The following is a 24,109-nucleotide window of genomic DNA, read 5'->3' as shown; positions in this document are numbered from 1 at the left end:
CCACAGGGGGTCCCTTGCTTTGCATTCACACTGCTCCAGCCCAAACGGGCTTTAGCCCGTACACACGTCATTACATCCTTATACTACACACAATATGGCTTGATGTTGTTTTGAAGGAGTGCATATATTTATCGACAACACTCGACCTGCATCAGCGCATGTGTGCACGAGCGGATCTGTGCGAGCAGGCAGCGCGGAAGCCGGTCCGGTTCCGGTACCGGTTCGGTTCCGCTCACACCACGAGTCTGAAGAGTGCAACAGCTTATCAAAATACAGTGTCAAAGGTAGAAAGCGACATCGTGGTGGTTAAACGAGGCGGAACGGCATCAGAACAACATCAAGCGCGTAAAGTACACGAAGAAGAACGTAGCGGGAGTGTGCGGTGAGGATTGTTGTCTACACTGTGCTGCGCGGAGGCACTCCTAATGTAAATGTTTATTGATTTATGAATGAATTGATAGGTGGCTTATTTTTGGCATATTGATTTTATGGCCTGTACAATGGTAGGGGAAACACTGGACATGCACAGGCAAGTCCGTCTTGTTGTTGTTTAGTGGATGCTGGACAGGTCGTGAGGTGTGCGCTAGGTGTGCTGGAAAACGCGGACCGGACTTTGCGGAAAAACAGAAAAAAACTGGAATGGATTACGTACATCGGTGCGCTGGAAAACACGGACCGGAGTTTTGAAAAAAAAACAACTGGATCGGGAGTCCGCATCGGGATTTTCCCGTGCAGGCCGATCCGATATCGATATGCATTTTTTGCTAATATCGGCGGCCGATCCGATCCAAATATCGGATCGGGACATCCCTAGTTAGGTGCACATGGCCTTCGGACAGGCAGTGGTTCCAATGAGACACTTGCACATGAAGGGAATGCAGTGTTGGGTGGCTTCTCACAGGCTCGACCCACATTGTCATGACTCTGCCATGGTGAGAGCTGTCACAGCTGAATCAGCTGTTTTGTTACACGGTTGTATTTTACGATCTCTGTGAGATGAGCATAACAGTGTTCATGACAAATGACATACCGTAGATGACCAAATAATCGCCCGCGTGCAAATACGCGCCTGTGCTCTAATAGCCGCCGGGGTCCGACCTCATTTGGCATAATAAACGCAGGTTCAATTAAACGCCCGGGCGATTAAGTGTTTACCATAGTCTTGCACAGAAAACAAAAGTTTTTTTTTAACAGCACTTCACCGGCTCTCACCTCTTCTGTCAGTCAGCCCCTCCTCTCGCGCTCTCTCTCTCGTAGTGATGTGTCGGTCGCGAACGATCCGGCTCTAAGAGCCGGCTCTTTGAAGTGAACGACGGGAGCCGGCTCCTCACTGGGAGCCGATTAATTTTTTTTTTTCTCTGCTAGTTTTGGTGAAAGCCACAGGTGATTGATCAATATGTGTGGCGGCAACTGCGTGTCCATACACAGAGCAGTGGGGGCGGGGGACAGGGAGGTTCAGACACACACAGCAGTGAGCACACGCACACGCACACGGAGGGAGACAAGAGAGCGAGAGAGAGGACGAGAGAACGAGCGAGCTAGAGAGAGAGAGAGAGCGCGACGAACAAACGGTGAGAAAATGAGTGACAGCAGCAGGAAACGTAGTAGAATTTGGACCCATTTCAATGCTATAAGCAGCTCAAAGGCGGAGTGTAACTTGTGCAAGGTGAAAAAGCAGGCTCCACAAATAACCTGCACAGGCACATGAGGACCTTCAATGTAAATAGTCCATCCTCTTGCACATATGCAACCAGTGAATTTTCTGTTTTGTTTGTTTTGTTTTTTAAACACTGGTGAAACAAGGAGTCTGGAGCCCTGGATGGGACTTTGTTTTTTATAGCCTACTTAATAATTTATTTTTGTAGCACTCTGTTCAAATTTGAGTGTATTCAGTAGCTTATTAAACCTATATTAATGACATATTTGATATAGTGTATGTTTTTCACATTAGTAATTCATTTTACACATGGTTTTGCATTATTTTTGGTGATAAACATACTTTAAGCAACAGAAAATCTGAGGAGCCACTTGGGAGCCGAAAGAGCCGGCTCTTTTTAGTGAGCCGAGCCAAAAGAGCCGGCTCTCCAAAAAGAGCCGGAATTCCCATCACTACTCTCTCGCATGCAGGCGCGCGCACACACACACACACAGACACTCAAACACAGGCGCGCTAGACGGAGGGATATAGGGATATAGATAAATGCGCTAATGTACAGTGTTGAAATTACCGCGATCGACCCCCCCTTCCGTTATCATTCATAACACTGCTCTGATCAGCTCCCTGTGTCGCGGTAACACAGACAAACTGTCTTTGTATTTATTGTCTGATGTCAATAAAGATGCGTCGGGGGGAAAAAGTAGTTTTGTTCCAGTGGTGCTATGGTGCTATGGTGAGCTCCTTGTTCTTTGCATGATGGTCTGGTGCTGCTCATTGCAAAAATAAATTGTAGCCTGTTGCAAATACGCGCCTGGTTCTTATAAACGCCTGGGCTCCAAGTCGATTTAGCATATTAAACGCCCGGGCTACTAAATGGTCATCTACGGTATTCAGTATAAATTCATTTCACAACATGGCATAACGTGACAAGAATGTTTCGATGCCACGTTGGGTTGGAGAGGCATGTTCGAAGGGAGAGTGGTGAACAGGACCTGGGATCCTCACATGTGCTTGTTTCATCTAAATCAGGGATGTCAAAGTCAAATACACCGAGGGCCAAAAAAACAAATTTGCTACAAGCCGAGGGCCGGACTGGTTCAATGTTTATTAAAACATATTGATATGATTGCACATAGCCTATTGAACCAAGACCTAACACAGTGTATATTATTTAATGATTAAATGAATAAAGCAATATTTCCTTATGGATCTGTCAGAAATTTCAAGTGAAAATATTTTTCAACAGGCAAACAGACAAAAACGAACTTCCTTCAAAGAAAAATCTCATGTCCTGTACATTAAATGAATAAAGCAATATTTTGTTATGGCTCTGTCAGTAACTTCAAGGGAAACATTTTCAACAGGCAAACAGCAAAAAAGTAAATGTCCTTTAAAAACAAAATATGTTTCTTAATATTAAGATAAATGCATAAATAAAAGTGCATGCATTATAAACTGAAAATGCATTATTGTGCTATGATCCTACTGATCACTGCTTTCAAATAGTAAAATGAGAAAATAAAACAAATAAATCAAATCAGTTGTATTCTTCCTCATGGCTCTTATCTGCATTTTCCCTGAGTCCATTCAGCTGAAAAATAAATATACCTCCGTGAACATATACTCCTCCCACCTGGCTTGAAACCCCCTGTTCTCAGCGTCCACCTTACGCCATTTTTGAGGAGGGGGTAGCTGAAAGTTGATCTCTGCTCTGACTGCTGATGAATAATGAAGCCGCTTGTGCGCGCTGCAGCGACTTCGCGGGCTACCGTTGCATTGTGGGGAATGTAGTGTTGGTGCGTGCAAAACACTAGTGGGCGGCTGTGGCCTGCGGGCCGGTTCTAATAGTAATTAAATATCATCCAGGGGGCCATAGATAATTAATTTGCGGGCCTTGACTTTGACATGTTTGATCTAAATGATCTGAAATTCGTGACTCTTCATCTGTTACTGTTACATTTCCACCTTTTTCATGTGATAGCCCAGACCATGCCACAGTTGTGGCTTTAATCAACAGACAGGGGGGTTAGAGATCCCTTTGGTTACACACACTGGCACACAGACTGATTGTCAGGGGCGGCAGATTGTTGTGTCCCAGAAGGCCACTGATGTGCTGGGAAAGCTGAACTGTGGAGCAGATATTCTGTCTGGATGAAACCCCCTTGATGCAGAATGAAAACTTCACAGGTGTAGTGAGTCTGATTGAGAAGCGTTACCAGCGACCGGTGCAGGATGCACCTCTGGGGGTGGAAAGGTGGCTCACCAGTGGCCTCATGCTCTTTTGTATGCATTCCCCTTGATTGGGTTGGGCCTGTCTGTGATTCTCACGGCTCCTTATTGGCCGTCAAAGCACTTGCTGGCAGAGAGCCATAGCCTCTTCTAATATTCCGGGACCTTCTGTCTCAGGCACGCAGAGAAATATTTCATCCCCACCCAGAAAGGCTAGCTCTTTGGGCATGGCCTGCAAGTGGTCCGATCTGAGGACTGTTGGGCCTCCCGCTGAACGTAATTGAAACCATCCAGAATGCTAGGACCCCCTCGGCAAAGTCCCTTAATGAAATCAAATGGTGCATTTTTGAGAAATGATGCTCAGATGTTCTCTTTCAGTGCTGCCTTTTCATGAGGGGTGCATGCTGTACACTCCTGGTGTATAAACCATTGTCTCCAGGAGTTTACACCAGGACTTCACAGCATGCACCTCTGGTGTCTAAACCATTGTCTCCAACCTGGGACCTTTCCACCGTGGTGAATGCCCTTTCACCTTGAATACGGAGTCTTTCAGACAGCTTTATTGCTGTCTCTTGCTTAAAATAGAAGTGCGTGTACTTTCATGTATTTGCAACTTTTACCACATGTTTTTTGCGTGAATTCAGGCCTGTATACAGTATGCGCGTGTGTGTGTTGAAGTGTGTGTGCGCAGGTGTGTAGGCTACAAGATGCATGCATTCTAGCTGTGTGACAGAGCATATTATGATGAACAGCTACCTCAAATGACTGATTGTGTCTTGCCACTGCCATAAATCACACACCCACTGCCCCCTTCAGCCACCTCCAAACACACACCGAGGAACAGGCAGAAACATACAAACAGAACTTTGCTAACAGTCTCTCTCTTTCTCTCACACACACACACACACACACACACACACACACACACACACACACACACACACACACACACACACACACACACACACACACACACACAAGCATTGTGTCTGACAAGCACTACAAACGAGGGTCAAGCACAGAGTCAGAGTGAGAATCCCGAATGCCAGCATGCTCTCTACAGTATATGAAAGGCTGTCATTTTGGCTCTATGGATGCTTTCATGTGGGAGAAAGCAATGTGTATGTGTGTGTGTTTATGAGCATTATTCTGCAGTAGTACTCACCGATATGTTTGCCCTTCATGTGGTAGTAGAAAGAGACGCAGTGTGGTACTCTGCCGGAGCCCTTCGGGCCCCTGACTGAACTCACATTGAAAAGTGGAGAAAGCAGACGGGCCTTGTCCCCCTGTACACGCGGCCGTGATGCTTCAATGTACATGTAGTACCCTGAAACCAACCAGACAACATTCTATGCAAAATACTGTAGACAACTACTATACACAGAACTGAACCTGCACATAAGGCGATTCCTTAGTTACCTTCCTTGGTCCCACTGCGGTCCGTCTCAGGGCCCGTGTTGGCGGATCGCTTGGGATTCTGTGTAAGGTGATTCTGTCTCGTCCAGTCAAAGACATCACTCCGGTCTTGAGAAAAACCACAGATCCTGTCATCCTCAAAACCACACACATGATCTGGGATGTGTGTGTAGGTATGTATGGAGAAGGAAACAAGAGAAGAAATATTTTAGCTTAAATGTCTGATGTCAGGCAGGTTACATTGTAAACTACAGGTGGCATAATTTACATTTATTTTTTCCATTTACCCACGCTTACACTGTAATTAATGGAGACAATATAGCTGTATAACAACCTTGGCAATATGCACTTCAAATGTAAGGATCAGACAGCCAGGCTCTTACTGAGATAGTGATACGTAGGAGGCATGGTGTATAATGTGAAACTAAAAGTGGATTTCACAAATTGTGCATATTCTGCATGACACCCACGTGGAGAAGGTTTAAAGGGAACTATGATGAGGTCAGGCTGTGTCAAATGAAAAAAAACAAACATTTAAAAACACCTTAAACAAAAGGTTTCACAGGATTTCTGACAAAACAAGGCACGTAGCCTGGAGATATTCTGGAGAACAGAAAAAAACACAGTGGAGCAAAACTATCAAGGGAAGAGCTGTTGACCTGCTGAAACCTGGATTTACAAAATACCTTGTTTTTAGTCTTTATATCAAATCCGCTACTACTGCCAATAAAAAGAAAAAAAGGCACTAAATATGGATTAAAGAAGAGGCTTACAACTTCAATAAATGGGGAACGTGGGGGCTTACATTCATGGGTATAAAGAATCTTGGCTGTTGTATCTCTTTTCAAGAAGCATTTGTGAGGAATGCAGCAAGCGTAACATCAAGTCTGAGAATGTCAATGCATCAGTTGAATGAATCTCTGCAGAATATGAGTCCTGAGACCGACAGTTGTAGAGCAAGGTGTCCTGCATGTGCATGCAATATATTTAGACAGATCTACTTTTTTCCCATCTGACTGTCCTAACTAGCTATTGATAATTTTTAAAACATTTGTAATTTGCATCACAACAGAGCTATATTTGGATGCAGTCTTGCAGTCTCACATGACAATCAATCTTTTCCCATCCATAGGGAGACATCTTGTTGTTTTGATATTGCCACATACGTCGGGGAAGGAAAACAATAAAATTAGAGAAAGCTCAATTGGAGAGAATTGTCATTATACCCGTTGCTGACATGTCTTATTAAGCTAGACAGACGGGCTTCTCTCCATGGTGTCGTCCCCTTCATTAGCCTTTCTGGATGGCTCTGCCATTATCAGAGGCTCACAAAACAAAGGGAAATTGAGGCAAGCGAGTAAAACAACAGCCAATTGGAAAAAAATTCCAAGATGACAGATTCCGGACACTCGCACAGCCCGCTGCAGATGCACGGGGCTCACACTGCCCACAAGGACGGCTTGTGTGTGTGCCTCTTTGTTTCACGGAGCTAATCTATTACTATTCACACCCTGCTCCACTACATGCGCTCCTTTCAATTTGCACTGTTGTTCTCGCAGTCTGTTCCAATCTGCTGTTGTTTTAATTGCCTCACCCTGGCAGAGCCAACTGCCACTCCTGCCAGAAAAATGCAGCGTGTCTCTTAATGAATAAAATAGACAAGATGCAATTGACTGAGTAAGAGCGAGGAGAGCATGGATGGGGGAGGGAGCGAGCAGGCGTTAAGAGAGAAAAAGGTGACAGATATTTAAGGTGATACGTAACATAGTTTTAATACAGTTTCGTTGAGCGAGTTTCAAGTATTTTGCCCTTAAACCTTATAACCAATCACATTGGATTAACCCCATCTCCTATCCTCCATTCGTGTCCACGCCATTTTAAATGATAAGAAAGTGCTCCCAGCCATCAGTTGGTTTCCCTGAACCCACCGTACCCCTCTCTCGTCCAACAAGATTTAATCAAAGCCGAGGCTGGGGTCGTGACAAACTTTACCTTGACAAACTGCGGCGTACAAGCTAAATTAGCTTGCATCAAAATGTAACATGCCTTACTACGTCCACCACCCTGTCATCAATCACGTCACAACACTGTGAAATACAAATGTTGAAGAGCAGATGATGGTAATTAAGAGAGGAATCTCACCTGAATGCCTTGGATAGGTGTAGGCTGTAAGAAAAATTACGTTGATACACGATCAGATATGCGCAATACACTTATGCATGTTTTCTACAATGAGAAAGAAAAGATGCTTGAATGGTTTCAAATGAGACTCACGTTCTGAGTACTGTATAATGCGACTGACGTAGTCCCCGGTGCTGTAGGTGGTGACGGGGGCCAGTCGCACCTCGTAGGACAGAGGGATTCTCAGGTCTGAGATCACGTGGGATATGAGCACACCCTTCTCTGGCTCCTTACCCTTCAGGTTGATCTGCTTTGACAGCACGCTCTGCTTGTTCTACATTTGTACAGGTGAACACACACACAAGCAGCCATCATGAAGACATGATACATGTTAAAATGTACTCACAAATATGCAGTGAGGGAGTCAAATACAAACAGCATACTAAAAAGGTGATAACCACTGACTGAAGCAGAAAAAGTAGGAGAATAACTGTGGTGTTGTAATACTGCCAGGCATTTTCTCCTTTCTTCACCATGGTTTACACTTTGACTTAATTTATAATTTTGACTTAATACATTCTTTTGGAATTGTATTATTACAATAGATAATGCCCCACAAGGTGCCCTTTTCTAAGCGCAAGCATCTTTTTTCAATTGTTCACAAAGAGGAGTGTATGAAATGATAAAAACACACAAAAAAACAGCGCTACGCCATTATTGTGCACGAGCTCTGAGCGCTTCAAGTTTCAAAAAGTTTTGGAAACGTGTTGGTGACGTCACTCTAGAATATAGAAGCTTGTTTCGGCCAAGTCTGTCCACAGACACAATCATAACAAAGACAGAAGGCCCATTGGAGCAGATTGTCCAAGTGGACGCTGAATGTTCCTGGTGAGTGTTGTGCTTTTATCTGTTGTCGCTGATGGATCAGCCTCCTTGCTCTTCTGTTAGAGCTGTCAGTTTCAGCAGTGACCAGCTCATCCATAAAAAGTATGAAGCAAGCATCCTCCGGTGCTCATGGGAAAGAAAAAAAAATAGATAGTTGCCCAAATACATAATAAAGGCAAAGGGGCGATACTAGTCTATCATACAATGGTGTTTAGCATGGTGATATATTGTCAAGATATCGTTGTCATAGAAACATGAAAAAAGCCTGGAGTGATTTTCCATGAAACCCTGGGATGCAGCGATGTTACTGCTATGTGCACATTGGCCCTGATTCTTCCGGCAATATTTACCCTTTTATATCATATTCTGTAAATCAAAAGAGCAGATTCAGAAAACTGTGTAACATTGCGCATTAGCAAACCAATTTTCCCCCAGACATTCTAAGAGAATGGTAGATGACTTGCTCTTATCGCCAAGTACTGTTTTTTGCAGAAAGTTGACATATTGATAAATTACAGCACCCTTGATCTCACCCCCCTGCATTGTGCCATCCCATGCCTCAGCTCTCCACATTGTTTTTAAGCAGTGCAAAAACACGCTGCAATGGCAGAGAAAACCATATTTATATAAAAAAAAAAAAATATATATATATATATATATATAGAAAACATATATATATATATTGTAGCACTCAAAAAAAGGCTACAAGAGTTTAGTTGGGTCTTTAACACAGGCTATGGGCCGTAGCCAACGCCAAAATAACCAAAAGTAGCACCTCCAATATATATATATATATATATATATATTAGGGCCGGGGAAAAAAATCTAATTAATTAGAGGCTTTGTAATATAAATATTTGACCTGAGAACAGTGAGAAGTAATTTTTTTCACATGGATTTTTAGTATACCATTGAATAATGACTGAATACATAAGCTTAAGCAACAACATATTGTTTATTTTTGTTCAACCAAGTCCAACAGACCAGTGCAATTTTTGCCATTAAGTGTAGCAATAGCATATTTAGAAATATAGTACATTTCAGAAATTCAGGTAGCCTATAGGTAGGTAGACCTTCTGTACACTAACTGTAAAATAACACTTTTTTTTTTAAGTAAAACACAATACTTTCAAGTACATTCAGAACATTGGAAACCCTGACTATTGGAAAACATCTCTCTGTTGGCGAGGGTTAACCCTCTGACGCTAGCTACCACGCTAGCATCCACGCTAGCTGCTATATGTTTTGCATTAAGGTGATACTTGAGGCTCGATGTGCTGCGGTGATATGCAAATTCTTTGTTGCATAGCTTGCACCATGCTCTTATCGATGCTTAAATCCGTTCGTTTTTTATAACAAAATTTCCCATCCATGGGGCTAACCAAAGCGGTCTCATCAGCTTCTGGGTTCATGTCCACTGTGGTTTGTTGTTGTCTGAAGTCATGAACACTAGTTGGTGCTCCAGTATAATCTGAAGCTCATCCAGTGAGAAATGTTCTGCACCTTTACATTAGGGGTGGCTTTTTTTCTCCTGTTAACACCACTTTTAATAGAAGTGTATAAAGCTATTGCTGTGTTATTCCACCCACGGAGAGAGGGATCCATTAGCTGTGTATCTGCCTCTGATCCCAGCTACTTAAAGACCTGACAGTGAGCTCAATCTAATGCATTAGGTCAGCCACTCCACCATAACACCTTAGTACACCCACAGCATGCCATTATCAGGTAATGCATGCAGCAGAAGTGTGTGTGTGTATATGTATGTGTGTGTGTACTTGTGTGCGTCTGGTAAACGTCTAAAAAACATTCATTTTTATTTTACTGTTTTATAATATAAGTGATGGTAAAAACATGCAGCCTATGCTTTATACTGTTTTTCGAACACGGAGTGGAGTAGGACTTCATTTCCCAGAATCCCCTGTTTAAATTAATACTGTTCATGTATTAATTCTGTAATTCATATATTATATTGTTTAAACTGATTAAGGTTTAGTTTTCCTGTTTTAGGAAAAACTATTGTTTATTTCCGCGGGAGGAAGTCTCTAGAAGTTCTCCGGGACAGAGACGAGCAGCTGTGTTTTTTTTCCTCGGCAGAGAAAGAAGTCAATGTGTGCACTGCCTGGAGAGACTTTATCGGTCAGAGGACTCTTTTCACATATCTCCATCGATTGTGTTTTAGTTTACACGACGGTGACAGGTTTTTTTCTTTTCTCGAGCCGTGATAGCGTGGTCTCCGTCACTAGCTCCGACATTAGCGCTGTGGTGAGTTAGCTCGGTGGCAGAGAGCTAGCCTGCTTCACAACACGGACGCGAGGAACGACACGAGGAACGACTTTCGTGCGGGTCGTGAGGACGGAGCGGACGGCGGACGAGGTACAGCAGAGAACGAGGATGTGTTGCTGGTAGCCCGGGCTGCGGGAGTCGTCGCGGAGCTGTCTGGACATCGCTCTACGGCCTGGCTGGCTAACGCCATATTGCATCTGCGACGGGAGGTTGCGTGAGTACTTGACATTGGAACGGAACCGAGAGACGGGACTGTTTTAAAGCAGACTGTGTGAACTGTGGCTTGGGTTAGTTTTTTGGGTGGTAGCATTATAATTTCTTTTCTATTTCTATGTGAACTGTGAACATACGTACAGGAAATGTTGTTGTTTGTTGGTTTCTACATATTTATCCATGTCTGAAGCATTCTCCAGGTATCATTCCAAAGGTAAAAAAAGGTTTACAGCAAATAAATGTTTGTGTCTTACCTTTACATATTGTTCGTTAACATTCTTTCAGAATAAACTGGATTTACTTGATTTCTGAGGGCTTACATAATTTTATGCTACGGCATAGCATAGTGAGTTTTCAGTGGAGGCACCACGCTAGTTACATGACACCTTCTTTTGTTTCTCACTCAAGTGATAAAGTCCCTTGTTTAATTCGGTAGAGAAGAACCACAGCGAATTCACCATCTTTAGCTGAGAACCTAGGACCTGTTTTATTCTTATTGGGTGTGACCTCAGTGTAGATTTTAAACACTAAGGAAAAAGGGGTTACATGTGCATTCTACTTGGCTCAGCCCTTCCAAAGAGTTACAATTTAGTTAGTCCTAGAGGCACCGATGAAACCCATAACTTTCTTTTATTATTGCTATATACAGTAGTTCTGTATGGTCTGACATCACCATGGTGACATCTGCTTCCCCTTCTCCCTTTTGACACTCAAGTTGAGGTGTGCCATTCCCATTGGATATCTACTCACCACCACAAATTTAAACTCGGCTCGACCGAGCTGATCATTTCTGCTAACAAGACCGCGGGGACTTCTGCCCAGGCTGCAAATAATTTGGTATAACTCTGATCCCTGTAAATTTGTTCTGAGCAACATATTTTAAATCAGATCCTCCCTTCCTTAACAGGCCCTACGCCACTAATAGCTGTTAAATCTTCTTTTGCCCCATCAATGCCCGTCTGGCCGTTGCTATTTTTCAGGGCCCGGTTTCCCGAAGCCTTCTTAAAGCCTTCTTAACGCTACGTCATTTGTAACCCCTACTTAGAGTTCCTACTTAACATTTCGCGTGTTTTTCCCCGAAACGTTCTTTGCTACGAATCTCTTTCGTACGTCACACGTTGGTAAGAGTGGTCTGGAGCACTCTTAGAGCCTTCTTAGCTCTACCGTAGTGATGTTTCAGCTCCTGACGCTAGTCGCCGCCACTGTACAGTAATCCAGAAATCCCTGCTGCGCATGGAACTGCACATTGCCAGTGTTGTGTTTCACCAGTGGTTTTAAGTCATTCATGAAGAAAATAAAAATAAAATACGCATGCATTTCATCACAAGGCTAAGCTTTACCTCAACCTCAAAAGTAGCCTAGGTATATTACAGTGTCAAAGTCAAGGCATGCACAATCCTGCAAGCAATTTGGGAAATTGGCACATCGTCAAACAATAAAAAAATTTAATAAATGGACGCTGGTGACGGTTGTGAATGGTGGCAAAACTGTGGCAGCGATACAACGTATCCTTGTGCTGAACCAAAGACGTCGCCATCCTCGGAGCCGTTGGAATACATAATTTCATAAGGATCAACTTCAATCCGATGGATATATAGACCGACGCGGCTATATTGCATAACTTTCGACTACAACGGCAACAAATACGCATGTAATTAAGGCTATAATTGGCTCAATCTCCTCCGCTGTTTTTATATTTATTATATCTTTTTTTAAATCAGTACATGGTGTTCGACCATGGTTAAATAAATGTTTAGGCCTAGAAGGATTTCTAGCAATGTTTTATTCGCAAACACTGCAATAGCCTACATTTTATAATATAGTGCTGTCATGCACCTGCCCATGAAATGGAAAATCGAACTCTGAGCAATCGATTTCAGCACTTTCTTTCTGGACAGCGCCGTGTACGTACGACGTAAGGAGTGTTTCTTAGAGACCGTTCGGGAACCACGACTATAGAGGTAAACAACTTTGGTAAGTCATAACGTAGGAGTCTTCGTAGCCCGCTAAGAGTGGACGTTATCGGGAAACCGGGCCCAGTTCTTTAACTTTTCAACCTCTCTTGCCAGTCTCGGAACACCCTTCTCCCGTCTTGCACAACAACCTGTACAAATCAACGCAGGCAAGATGATCCAAACTCACCAACTCACCAACCAACCAATCCAAACATAAACCACATTTCCTCCAAACAAATAACATCTTCCATTCCTCTGCAAACTCTTCTTTTATAATGCTGCTGTGGGCACAAGCTATTGCATTATGATATGCATTATTACCTCACGCAAGGCTGTTTGCTTGTACTGTAGTTGAAGTGATTTGAAAATGTTTGGTTAATCTACGAATCCCACTGAATTATCATACTGTTTAGCGGCATCAGCTAACTTGAAATTCAGAACTAAGTAGTGTGATGTTGTGTAACAGGATACTGTCAAGTCAGCGAAGGCGACCTTTTGGTTTAAGAGACCATCACATCAAGGAAAGGTCACAGATTTCGATTTCTCAAACAGCCATGTGTCTTGTTGAAGTTTTTAAAGAGTAAGTTTATACTTGTTCATAATCCCAACAGTGTTAGTGTGTACACGTGTACCAACGGAGCTTTTAAACAAATGTGTTTACAGGTAACTATTAGCTGTAACTGTGTCTGCGATTGATTTTTGGGACAAAATAAATCAAGTAATGAGTAAAATGCAGGCATTCCTTCCATTTTTTGGAGCCCACACAAAATCTGAAAATTCATACAACAAATGGTGGAAGATTATTATTATATTCCATTTTTGTTATAACAATATTTTCTTGGAAAAGCACCCACATATAGATATTTACATTAAAAAAATTACATTTTTGTGGCACATGAGAAAAGTATTGAATAGAAATATCAAAAAAGGACATTAGAAATTGATGCCTTTCAGTAATTTCAAATATTGTTTCTTAATACATGTCTTTTTTTCAATCTTTAAACATAAACCTATTGCCTAAAATATGTCCATAACAGTTTTAAAAAACCTAGTTACAATACTAGTTCTGAGCGCCTCTTTCATTGACGCCGCATCATTCAGCACTTTCTTTTTCATTGTTGACATAAACTCATACATTATCATATAGCGTATCATATTTTTTATGGTAGTAGCTACTTAATAAAATGCATTGTGCCCTTTTAACACACATTCACGCTCACATTCATCCATATAAACATTTACACACTGCTCGTAGAGCATATGCATAATTATGTGAAAGATCGCAGGAGAGAAAAGCTATGCTCATGCAATATTCATCAAGTGTGCGTTAGCAGGGAGGGACAAGTTCATAATGCTGAGGAGTCGGTGCTTTGGAAGTTAGTAGAATGTGTTTCTTCATGAGTGGACAGAGTTGGTGTTCACACCAAAATATGCACACACACACTTGTTTTTGGGTCCTGGTTACAGTGTGTGGGAATTACATGATGAATGAAGTGAACTAAAAGCACACACACACACACACACACACACACACACACGTCCATGCCCTTTGTGGGCCTGAAAACACACACTGGATCAATGATGTGCTGAAGTGTGGCTGCTCGCACTGCAGGTAGAAGACTGAAGATTGCCTCTCCCTGCATCTGTCTCTGTCTGCTTCCCTCACAAGATCAGTGGGCACAATGTGTGTGTTTGCATGTGTCTGTGTGTGTGTGTGTGTGTGTGGGTGTGTGTTTGCCTAAGTGACAGGGAAAGGGGGCGGAGAAGATATACAGCCTGTAGAGAAAGACCAACAGAAGGAGACATTCAAAAGTGACCGGAATGGGAGACTGACATAATTAGAGAGGCAGAGAGGTGGTCTGTTGAGAGACTGATGGAAGTCTATATACCTGTCTTGACGTGTGTGTGTGTGTGTGTGTGTGTGTGTGCGCGCCTGTGTGCCAGACAGTGTTTTCAGCTGTGTCTCCATCAGACTGTCAAGAAGGAGACAACAAAACAAAGAATGAGTAAAACAAGGTGAGACAACATATTTGCATATCAGGCTTGGTTACGTACATCAATTATTCATAGATTTGATTTAATGTACAACTTCAATTCATCATGAATATTCTTAATTTCTCATATATATGATAATAGGGATGTGTGTTTGCCCATGTGTGTTTGTGTGACTGTGTGTCAGAGGAGAATAAAAACACCTGGGTGTAGTTAAGCTCTGAAACCAGGTCAGCTGCTTGCCACGCCACGTCACGTCACAGATATACACAATGCACCACCCCATAGCTGCCAGCGGACTCATTTCAGTATAGAGATGAGGTGGAAAGGTTGAATGATGGGAGGAGAAAGGGGCTGCGTTCGAATAGTCTATTTTGCTTAGGAAGGTTCCTAACTGAAGAAGTGGCCCGGAAGTAAACAAGTGGCCGCCATGATAAGAGCCATTCGAATTCTCTAAATGCAAAGGAAATTTCCTATGCCCTTCCTATACGAAAGGAAAGGTGATTACGCCGACCCACAATGTGTGTGTGTATATATATATATATATATATATATATATATATATATTAGGGGTGTGAATCTTTGGCTTCACTTCGATTCGATTAACGATACAGTAGTTGGCGATTCGATTCAAGGACGAGTTTTTGTTGTTGTAACGATTCGATTCGATTCTGTAAACCACGATTCGATTCAGTAACTTGTAACCAAAATTCTATATCCATTAAATAAACATGCAATAATGCAAGTGAGACTATCTGTATTCTTCTGAAAGGTGAAAAATAACATATTTATTCTAGAAAAAAGTAGTCCTGCATAATATTTTATGCTAAATATAAAAATGTAATTAAACATTGTTATTTTTAACATTTTCAATAGACTACATGCTGGCAGGGAAGAGAGTGTCTTAAACATATTAAAACATTAAATCGTAAGAATCACGATTTATCCGATTAAATGCATTTATTTCGATTATTGCTGAAGCCAAAACGATTCATTCTATTTATTTATTTTAGCAGATCGATTTAGTAGAATCTATAGGACTGACAATCGTTACACCTCTAATATATATATACTGTATATATATATATATTAGGGCTGTCAAAAGATTGATTTTTTTAATCGCGATTAATCGCATTTTGTCCATAGTTAACTCGCGATTAATCGCAAATTAATCGCATTTTTTGGCACATTTTTTTTTCTTCTTCTAAATGTACCTTAATGTATTTTTTTCATATTCTTAAAACTTTTAACAACATAAGGGCAAATATACTCGATTTATGAAAATGTTTATTTAACACTTCAAATATCCCCTTACCAAAACATGGGATCAAAACAGGGTTATAAGAATATATCACAAACAATTAAAGTGAACATGTCACAGGAGATAGTGTAACAGGAGATAAGTACAGTTAGGATATAAGTGCATTGGCTTGCAAGTGATATCTCAGACTGGACGTGCTTCTATGGTAGCTCATTTCATACCCACAGTACGCGCAGATGACTTTGGTCTTATCGACTGAACCATCTGGCAGTCTTTTGAAAGTGAATTTGCCGTTCACAAATCGATTTTAAACGCGTGTGGACGCGCCGCTTCCCAGTATTGCACGCTTGGTGGGCTGCCACTAGAGGATGATTGACAGGCGCTCTCCTTTAAACAACAACTTTTTGCGAGCGTTCGCGAGCGTTCGCGAGCGTTCCCGAGGCGGCGAGTCGAGCCCGGCGCCTCTGATTAGCATAAAGTAGATTCGACTTCAACTTTAGGCAAATGAGGAGCGGCCAACTCGCGCGCCGTCTCTCGACATTCGCCGCAACGCCACCAGAATGCATTGCATTAGGGCTGTAAAAATTAGCACGTTAACGCACGTCAGTTAATTTATTTGAGTTTATACACAAATTTTTTTAACGCATTAACGCAAAAAAAAAAGAAAAAAGATGGAACTATCAATGAATGACGTAACGTTAGCGAGTGTCCGGTGGAGAGAGAGCGTGATGGTCAGCAGCTCCAGCGCACTTACAGAGAGCAGCTGTGATGCAGTTAGCCTTATATTAGCAGCAGAGAGCGACGGCATTACAGCTGTGAATGTAGCAGTTAGCACTGACATTAGCAACAGAGAGCTCAGACCCTGTTACAGCTGTGAATGTAGCAGTTTGCACTGGCATTAGCAACAAAGAGCTCAGACCCTGTTACAGCTGTGAATGTAGCAGTTAGCACTGACATTAGCAACAGACAGCTCAGACCCTGTTACAGCTGTGAATGTAGCAGTTAGCAGTGACATTAGCAACAGAGAGCTCAGACCCCGTTACGGCTGTGAATGTAGCAGTTAGCACTGGCATTAGCAACATTACCTTGTGATTAATCCGATTATAATGTTAAATTGATTGACAGGCCTAATATATATACATACATATATCTACATATATACACTGATCTTAGTGTCTCTGCAGTATATGTGTACAGAATGTGAATATTTGGCTATATGGTACAAGCTGTGTGTGAGTAAGGTGTATGTTGTATCATCATTTCTAAGGCACTATACTGTAACATGTTCTAAAAACACACATAACCTATTCATATTGTAAGCATCAGATTCATATACGTGAAAAATACTACAATATGCAGTTTAAGCTATTCTTCTACTTCCCCAAGGTTACAATTTGGGCATACAATACGTTGGTTAACACATTTTGTAGGGGTCCTTTAACAAACTCCTACCTGTGAGTATGGCAAGCCGTTTGAACATTTAATAGCTAGACTGAATATGTATTGCAGATATCTGTAATTCAATTCTTCCTAGTCATAAAGAACATTTCAGATATCCACAATGACATTCTTCCTATCTACAATTGTCATTTCAGATATCCACAATGGCATTGTTCCTAGGACAAATTCCGTCACTTTTGCCATTCATGTGTATTGGGCTTTCAATTTCAGATATCCACAATTACATTCTGGATATCTGCAATTTAATTCTTACTAGGAGAAACTCCCATTTCAGATATCTTCAATCCAATTGTTACTAGTCATAATTTTCATTTCAGATATCCAAAATGAAAAACTATTCCAGATATCCAGAATGTAATTTTGAATATCCAAAAATACATTGTGACTAGTAGAAATCTCGTTATGGATATCCACAATTCGTATTATGACTAGTAGAAATGTAATTTCAGATATCTACAATTAGAATTGTGACTAGGAACAATACAATTGCAGATATCCACAAATGTATTGTTGATATCTGTTGACAGGTAGACAGGACGCCATTTTAAACATTTTTAAATTATGACTAGTAACAATTCGATTGAAGATATCTGAAATGGGAGTTTTTCCTAGTAAGAATTCAATTGCAGATATCCAGAATGTTCATTCTAGATATCCAGAATGTAATTGTGGATATCTGAAATTGAAAGCCCAATACACATGAATGGCAAAAGTGACGTCATTTGTCCTAGGAAGAATGCCATTGTGGATATCTGAAATGACAATTGTGGATAGGAAGAATGTCATTGTGGATATCTGAAATGTTCTTTTTGACTAGGAAGAATTGAATTACAGATATCTGCAATACATATCCAGTTTAGCTATTAAATGATAAAACGGCCACTTATACTTTTTAAGGATTTTTAGATATCTTAAATTTAGTTTTGACTAGTACAATCACAGTTGTAGATATCTTAAAATATCATTTTTACTAGTAAGAATGTATTGTGGATATCTTTAATTACCATTTCTCCTATGTGCTATTATGGATATCTAAAATATAATTACAGATAGTAGTGTGGTTCGATTAAATGTTAAAACGGCTTGCCATAGTGAGTTCGGACGGCACACAAGGCAAATATTGGAGGCGGTGAGATTGCATACCATTAGGCGATTAGGCCCAAATTTCAAGGACTCGTAGATGCTAATCTGAGGGCTTTATAATGCTGCTTCATAATTGTACAGAGGAAAATGTATCTAGAGATGTTCGGAAAATAACAGCATGAACTGGAGTTTCTGTTGAGTTCAGTCAGAGGCTGAGCTAAACCCAAACACATCCATACAAGCTACCATTCATACAGTTGGTATATTAGAGGGATACAACAGGGACTGCACAAACAATGTGGCGGTTTAATTCATAACTTCCTTCCCTGCTTTGTTCATAAAATCATCAGGCGTCATATTCATTGGCTAATGCACAGTTTTGTATTTTCAAGCTGCTGTAAGCTTGTTGTTTTAACAGATACTTTGAAACTAACTGGTACACTTTAATATCCGAACACGTTTTCTACAGAGGACAGGTTACTCAAGTCCCATCTTCCCTATACACAACCTTCATTTAGGGAATGTTGTAGGGTTGCGTATATATTCCATCTAAGTGTGACTCTCCTAAATTGAGCAAATGTTGATTGTGCATAAAATTTAAAGGATACCCTCCTAAATGTTTACACACTGCCTTAATTAACAAGGAGCAACTATGAAGACGCAAACTTCTCATTTTGGCCTATATCAGAGGTCTTCAACAGGGGGTCTGGGACCCCTGGGGGTCACAGAGTTACAGCAGGGGGTCCCCAAACGATATGATCCCAAATTTAAAATATGTCCAAAAATACATTTTAACATTAATACAACTTCTAATTAGCAAATACACATGTTAATTGTTTTGTTAATGTGCAATTGTGATATAGAAATGCCAATATAGAATTACAATATGTTCTATAAATATATGAATCTGTCATCGTTACAAAGTAACTTTGTAGGCCTACATGGCACTATAGGCTGCACTGCACATTATTATTGGCCCGGTTTAATAAGCAACACAATTGTATATGATATGTTATAGGGGGTCCCTCCACAATGTCACTATCAGTCAAGGGGTCCTTGGCCTGAAAAAGTCAGGGGTCTAGGGGTGTAAGGACAGCTTAATGAAACAAGGAGGGCCTGTCAACACTTTTAATTCCTAGACAGGGAAAACCCCTGCAGGGAGAAGGAAACTAAATGAAGGAGTGTAAATGAGGATTTCACAGCCTGGGCAATGACTCATGGAGCAAGTCATGTAGAATATCTCACACATGCAGAAATGGATGTACATTATATACAAAGCTGAGTACAATGGCATTTAAGGCCATTCATATGTGCATACAGGCACAAAGCTCCATAAATATCCCATTAGAAACACAACTACTTACAGAGCAACACAAAGCAAAAGGATGAATGCATTGAGCAAATGTAAAAGGCTCAGACCTACAGTACAGTGAAGAGCAACGCTTTACATGAACTGATCTGAGTCCTCTGTAATTCCCCCTTGTGTCTGCACGTCTCCCCCGAGACCCCCTACATCATTTGGCATGTGCTAAAAAAATAGTGTTGAGGCGTTAACAGGCTGAGCCGGAGAGAGTGTTGCAGAAATAGATGAGAAGGTATTACATTTGAATGTTGTTACACTCCATTTAATATTTGAGAAAACCAGTGAGATTCACTGTTTTTCTTTAATTTGCATCTTATTTTCTCTCTTTGCACTCTTTTATTCACATCCATGCTCACTCTCAACCACTGCTTTTCCTTTTTTTCTCTCTCTCCCTTTAATGCACCAATAAAAAATATGCAGGTAAAAACCTTGAAATTAAATTAAAGTTTAACAACATCTAAGAAGTCCTAAACTGCCACTTAATTCAATTCATTATTTTAACACTGTCAGCGTAACAACTTGCAGCGACTTATTTATCAGCGCTATTTCAATTGCCGTGCTTCACCCGGCATTAAATGCCATTAAGTCTGCACTTTTAACACAATGCCTCAGTGCTGGAAAAACTGAAAGAGGAGAGGGAAAGAGAGAGAGAGAGAGAGAGAGAGAGAGAGAGAGAGAGAGAGAGAGAGAGGAGAAACTGGAAGCAAGGAAGACTGAGAGATGGCAAAGAGAGCAAGAAATGCAAAGAGCGGAAGGAGAAGGAAGCATAGAGAGGTGGAGCAGAGCTGAGGCATGCAATCAAGTGTGGATCTTAGGAAGGCCAGTGCTCATTTTGTGTGTCCCGGTAGAGTCTTACTTAATGAGGTAAGCAGCCAAGTCTTAAAGTAGGAGGGGAATTAGCTATTCATCCGCACAAAAGCAAGCTGGCAGACCCTGCATTCTCTCTGTTTCAATGTTTCTCGCTCTCTTTCTCTCTCTCTCTCTCTCTCTCTCTCTCTCACACACACACACACACACACACACATCCAGCCAGTTGTGTATAATTCACTATTATCCTTCCTGTCTTCTGACTCAAGGCCAGTAATCTATGAATAGATGTTTGAAACAAAGCAAGTGGGTGGCCTGAGGTTGCTCTCCTATTGTGGACAGAAGTGTCCAACTTCATTCAGGAGTCCACTCGGAGTGCTCCAAACGGTTTATATGATGGTTTGGTTGGGTGGAAGCAGTAAAGCCTGTTAGTTTCTGGAGGATAAAAAAAAACAAAATCTGTCATATTATTTGTTATTCTGATATTATTAGTGTCTACGTTTTGAGACACTGTGTGAATTTGCAATGGAATAGCTATGTGTCATATAATGCATGTATACATAAATACGCATTAAAAAAAAAAAAATCAGAAATGAGAAAATGACCAGTATTTTGTCCCCGCCCACGACAGCTCTGGCAGAGATGGACTGTCAGGAAGTAGTTGGCTTAAATTCAGCCGCCTGACCCCGGGTTACTATGACGCTGAATTCAATTTGGTATGCAAATTTGAACTGAAGGTCCTTCTGATGATTTGGAGAACGGAAAGAAAATATTGTTTACTAGTTTCTGCCACAAGGATTGTACAGCCCCAGTTAGTGGAACAACATAGACCTACATTATATGTGAATATTATAAGATAGCGGTTTTATTTTGACTTGTAAATCCTGAGTATATGGACCAAGTAGTAGAAGTGAAATGCTGCCCCCTATTTGTTTGGAGCGTGTACTGTAGTCAGGAACTTCATATTGCACCTTTAAGGGAAATATAAGCGTTGAGGTGAAATTGTTCATTCTAAAATCAAGTTTGATTGTTTGTCTGGCGCTCAAAAGCTAGAATCGTGGCGAGAGAGCAAAGTAATTGTAAATGGAAAGTTTGAAATGATGGTTAGGCATTATAACCTTAATTCTGTACAAAACAAATGCAACCCCTTTTTGGAATTTAGCCGCTCATATTCATATCTGTTGCTGCTGGAACATGGAAGATGAGGTCTAAGTGGTGAGAGCTGAAGGAGAAGGCTGCTTGTGAAAAGCAGGTAACAAGAAGAGAGGAGACACTATGAGAGGTTAGTCTGAAAAACTGAAGATCGTAGGTGTTCATGGCTGAGAAATCTGAGAATCTGACTTACTTTTAATATTGTGCTTATTGGATGAACAAAATGTATAAATCAAAGTGAAAATGTGATTATATTAATTAAAAAGAAAAGAAAAGAGTACAGATACTCCAGTTTTCTTTTCTTTACTTCTTTGGTGAAAAAAAAGTTTCGTCTGCGCTTTGTGTCTCTTTTCTATCCACCTTGTTTTATTAAAAGCATTTTGAAATGTTCACACTGCAGGTGGACTTTGAACAGCGGTCCTCTTGGAAACAACAACTTTTCCATTAAATCCGGGTAGAATGGCATCATAACGGTTCATTTAAAGAAACTGTGTTAGTTTTCTGTGAGAACAGGTGAAAAAACAAAAACAAAAAAAACCTGAAACGGAGGAGAGGAGAGGAGGAGCTGTAGCTGTGACATTGTTGTAATTCAGTGCAGGTCTCCATTGATCGACTACACGCCTGCACTCCCTGAGCTTATTAAGCCCTGTGTTTACTTTGCATTCACCCATCACTATATACACACATACCTGCCTGTTCAGATCATGTACAGTACATGCAAGTGTGTAAGTGTGCATGTGTGCAATATGCCTGTACCTGTGTCTTCACAGGCCTGGCATGCAGTGTGTACTTTTAAGTATTTGTGTAGTGTTACGATACCTTTCGGACATTAACCCAGTAGCCTATGATCGGATCCGTAGCCTCGGGATCTCTTTGCGTCCACTGAAGGTTGTAGGAATAGTTGTTCCCTTTTAGTATTCTCACTGGGTTGGGTGTGTCGAAGTAGAACTCAGCATTGTAGGGTTGTGCTGTGGGATGGAGGGAGAGAGAGAGAGAGAGAGAGAGAGAGAGAGAGAGAGAGAGAGAGAGGGACAGAGAGAGAGAGGGAGAGAGAGTTGAACATGACTATAAGACAAATGGATGAACAGCAGACAGATATATTTTCCACTAATAGAGGACAAGGCGCCGTCTCACGTCTGCTCACTCACCAGAGACGTTAAATGTGCATGACGAGGTCCCCGCGCTGTTGCTGACTCGGCACTCGTAGGAGCCGTTGTTGGCGGGCTCCAACTTAAACTTCAACTCTGGCGTCTCCTTCAGGTCCGGCATGGGCATGCCGATGAAGTCGCCGTTACGGAACCAGCGGATGTCCATGAGGCGTGGGGGGTTGGACCGCATGACCGTACACCTCAGGGTCACCATCTGATAGTAGCGAGAACGCGTATCCTGGAACACCGGGTCCAGTATGGGAGGGTCTGCGGAGACGACAGATTGACTTTTAGTCCAATTAAAAGATTTGTTAATTTGAGTTTTTAAGATGCCACGTCAATTCATATACGAGGTGCAGAAGTAAATCCTGTCATTTGTAACTGGCTCCAGCACGTAATCTGTTTCCTACTTCAAAATCACTACACCTTTCCTTGCATGCTCATACACACTGCAAAAACATTTGGGACAGTTACTTTGCGATTAAGCATAGTGATGAGGTGTGTCCATGTAAAAAGCCATTATCCCTAATCGTTTTCCATTTTAAGATCTCTTTCCATCATAAAGGAGGAGATGGAGATAAAGTGAGTTAAGTTCAGAGATGTGGACAATGCCAAATTGACTGCAATGGTGTGCATATATCATCGTCGCCCATCTCTAATTTTCCCTGCAATATCTTTTAGCTCACATTTTCTTCACAGCAACAGAAAACATTAGTTTTGACAAATAATCTGACGCAGAGCGATTATTACCGCCACAAGGGATGAGCCAATTCTACGAGGCGCTGACCCATCCCTGCTGCTAACCTATCCTAAACAGATGTAATTAACCTGTCAGCAGCGATGGGGGAGGGGGGCTCTGCGGCTAATGACTGACTAGCCGTCGATGCCCTGGGGTCAGCCAGGACACAAGACAGCCAGATGACTCCGCCACAAATCACCAGCCGGCTAGTTCCCCACGGCTAATAATGTAGATAATAGACAAGATGCTAATGGTGGTATTGCTGTAGTAACAGTGATGAGTTCGGGTGTTAGGGCCCCTAGAGGTGAGGCAGCATGACTGGAGTCTCTTATGAATCAAGTTTA

General features: G+C 41.5%; 1 protein-coding gene across 1 annotated transcript in view; it reads right to left on the bottom strand.

Moving 5' to 3' along the window:
* The window catches only part of mdga1 (MAM domain containing glycosylphosphatidylinositol anchor 1), a 184,151-nt gene that overhangs the window by 28,926 nt on the left and 131,116 nt on the right, over window positions 1-24,109 (bottom strand). The window contains 6 exon segments of the mRNA XM_084006809.1: window positions 5,052-5,213; window positions 5,306-5,458; window positions 7,445-7,468; window positions 7,577-7,757; window positions 22,698-22,846; window positions 23,027-23,293. Of these exon segments, the coding sequence (XP_083862935.1) occupies window positions 5,052-5,213; window positions 5,306-5,458; window positions 7,445-7,468; window positions 7,577-7,757; window positions 22,698-22,846; window positions 23,027-23,293 (936 nt within the window).

The sequence above is a fragment of the Eutrigla gurnardus genome (assembly GCF_963514095.1).
Source record: "Eutrigla gurnardus genome assembly, chromosome: 1".
Taxonomy (NCBI): domain Eukaryota; kingdom Metazoa; phylum Chordata; class Actinopteri; order Perciformes; family Triglidae; genus Eutrigla; species Eutrigla gurnardus.
Note: the sequence above shows the minus strand (reverse complement) of the source record. Positions and strands in the feature narration are given on the sequence as shown.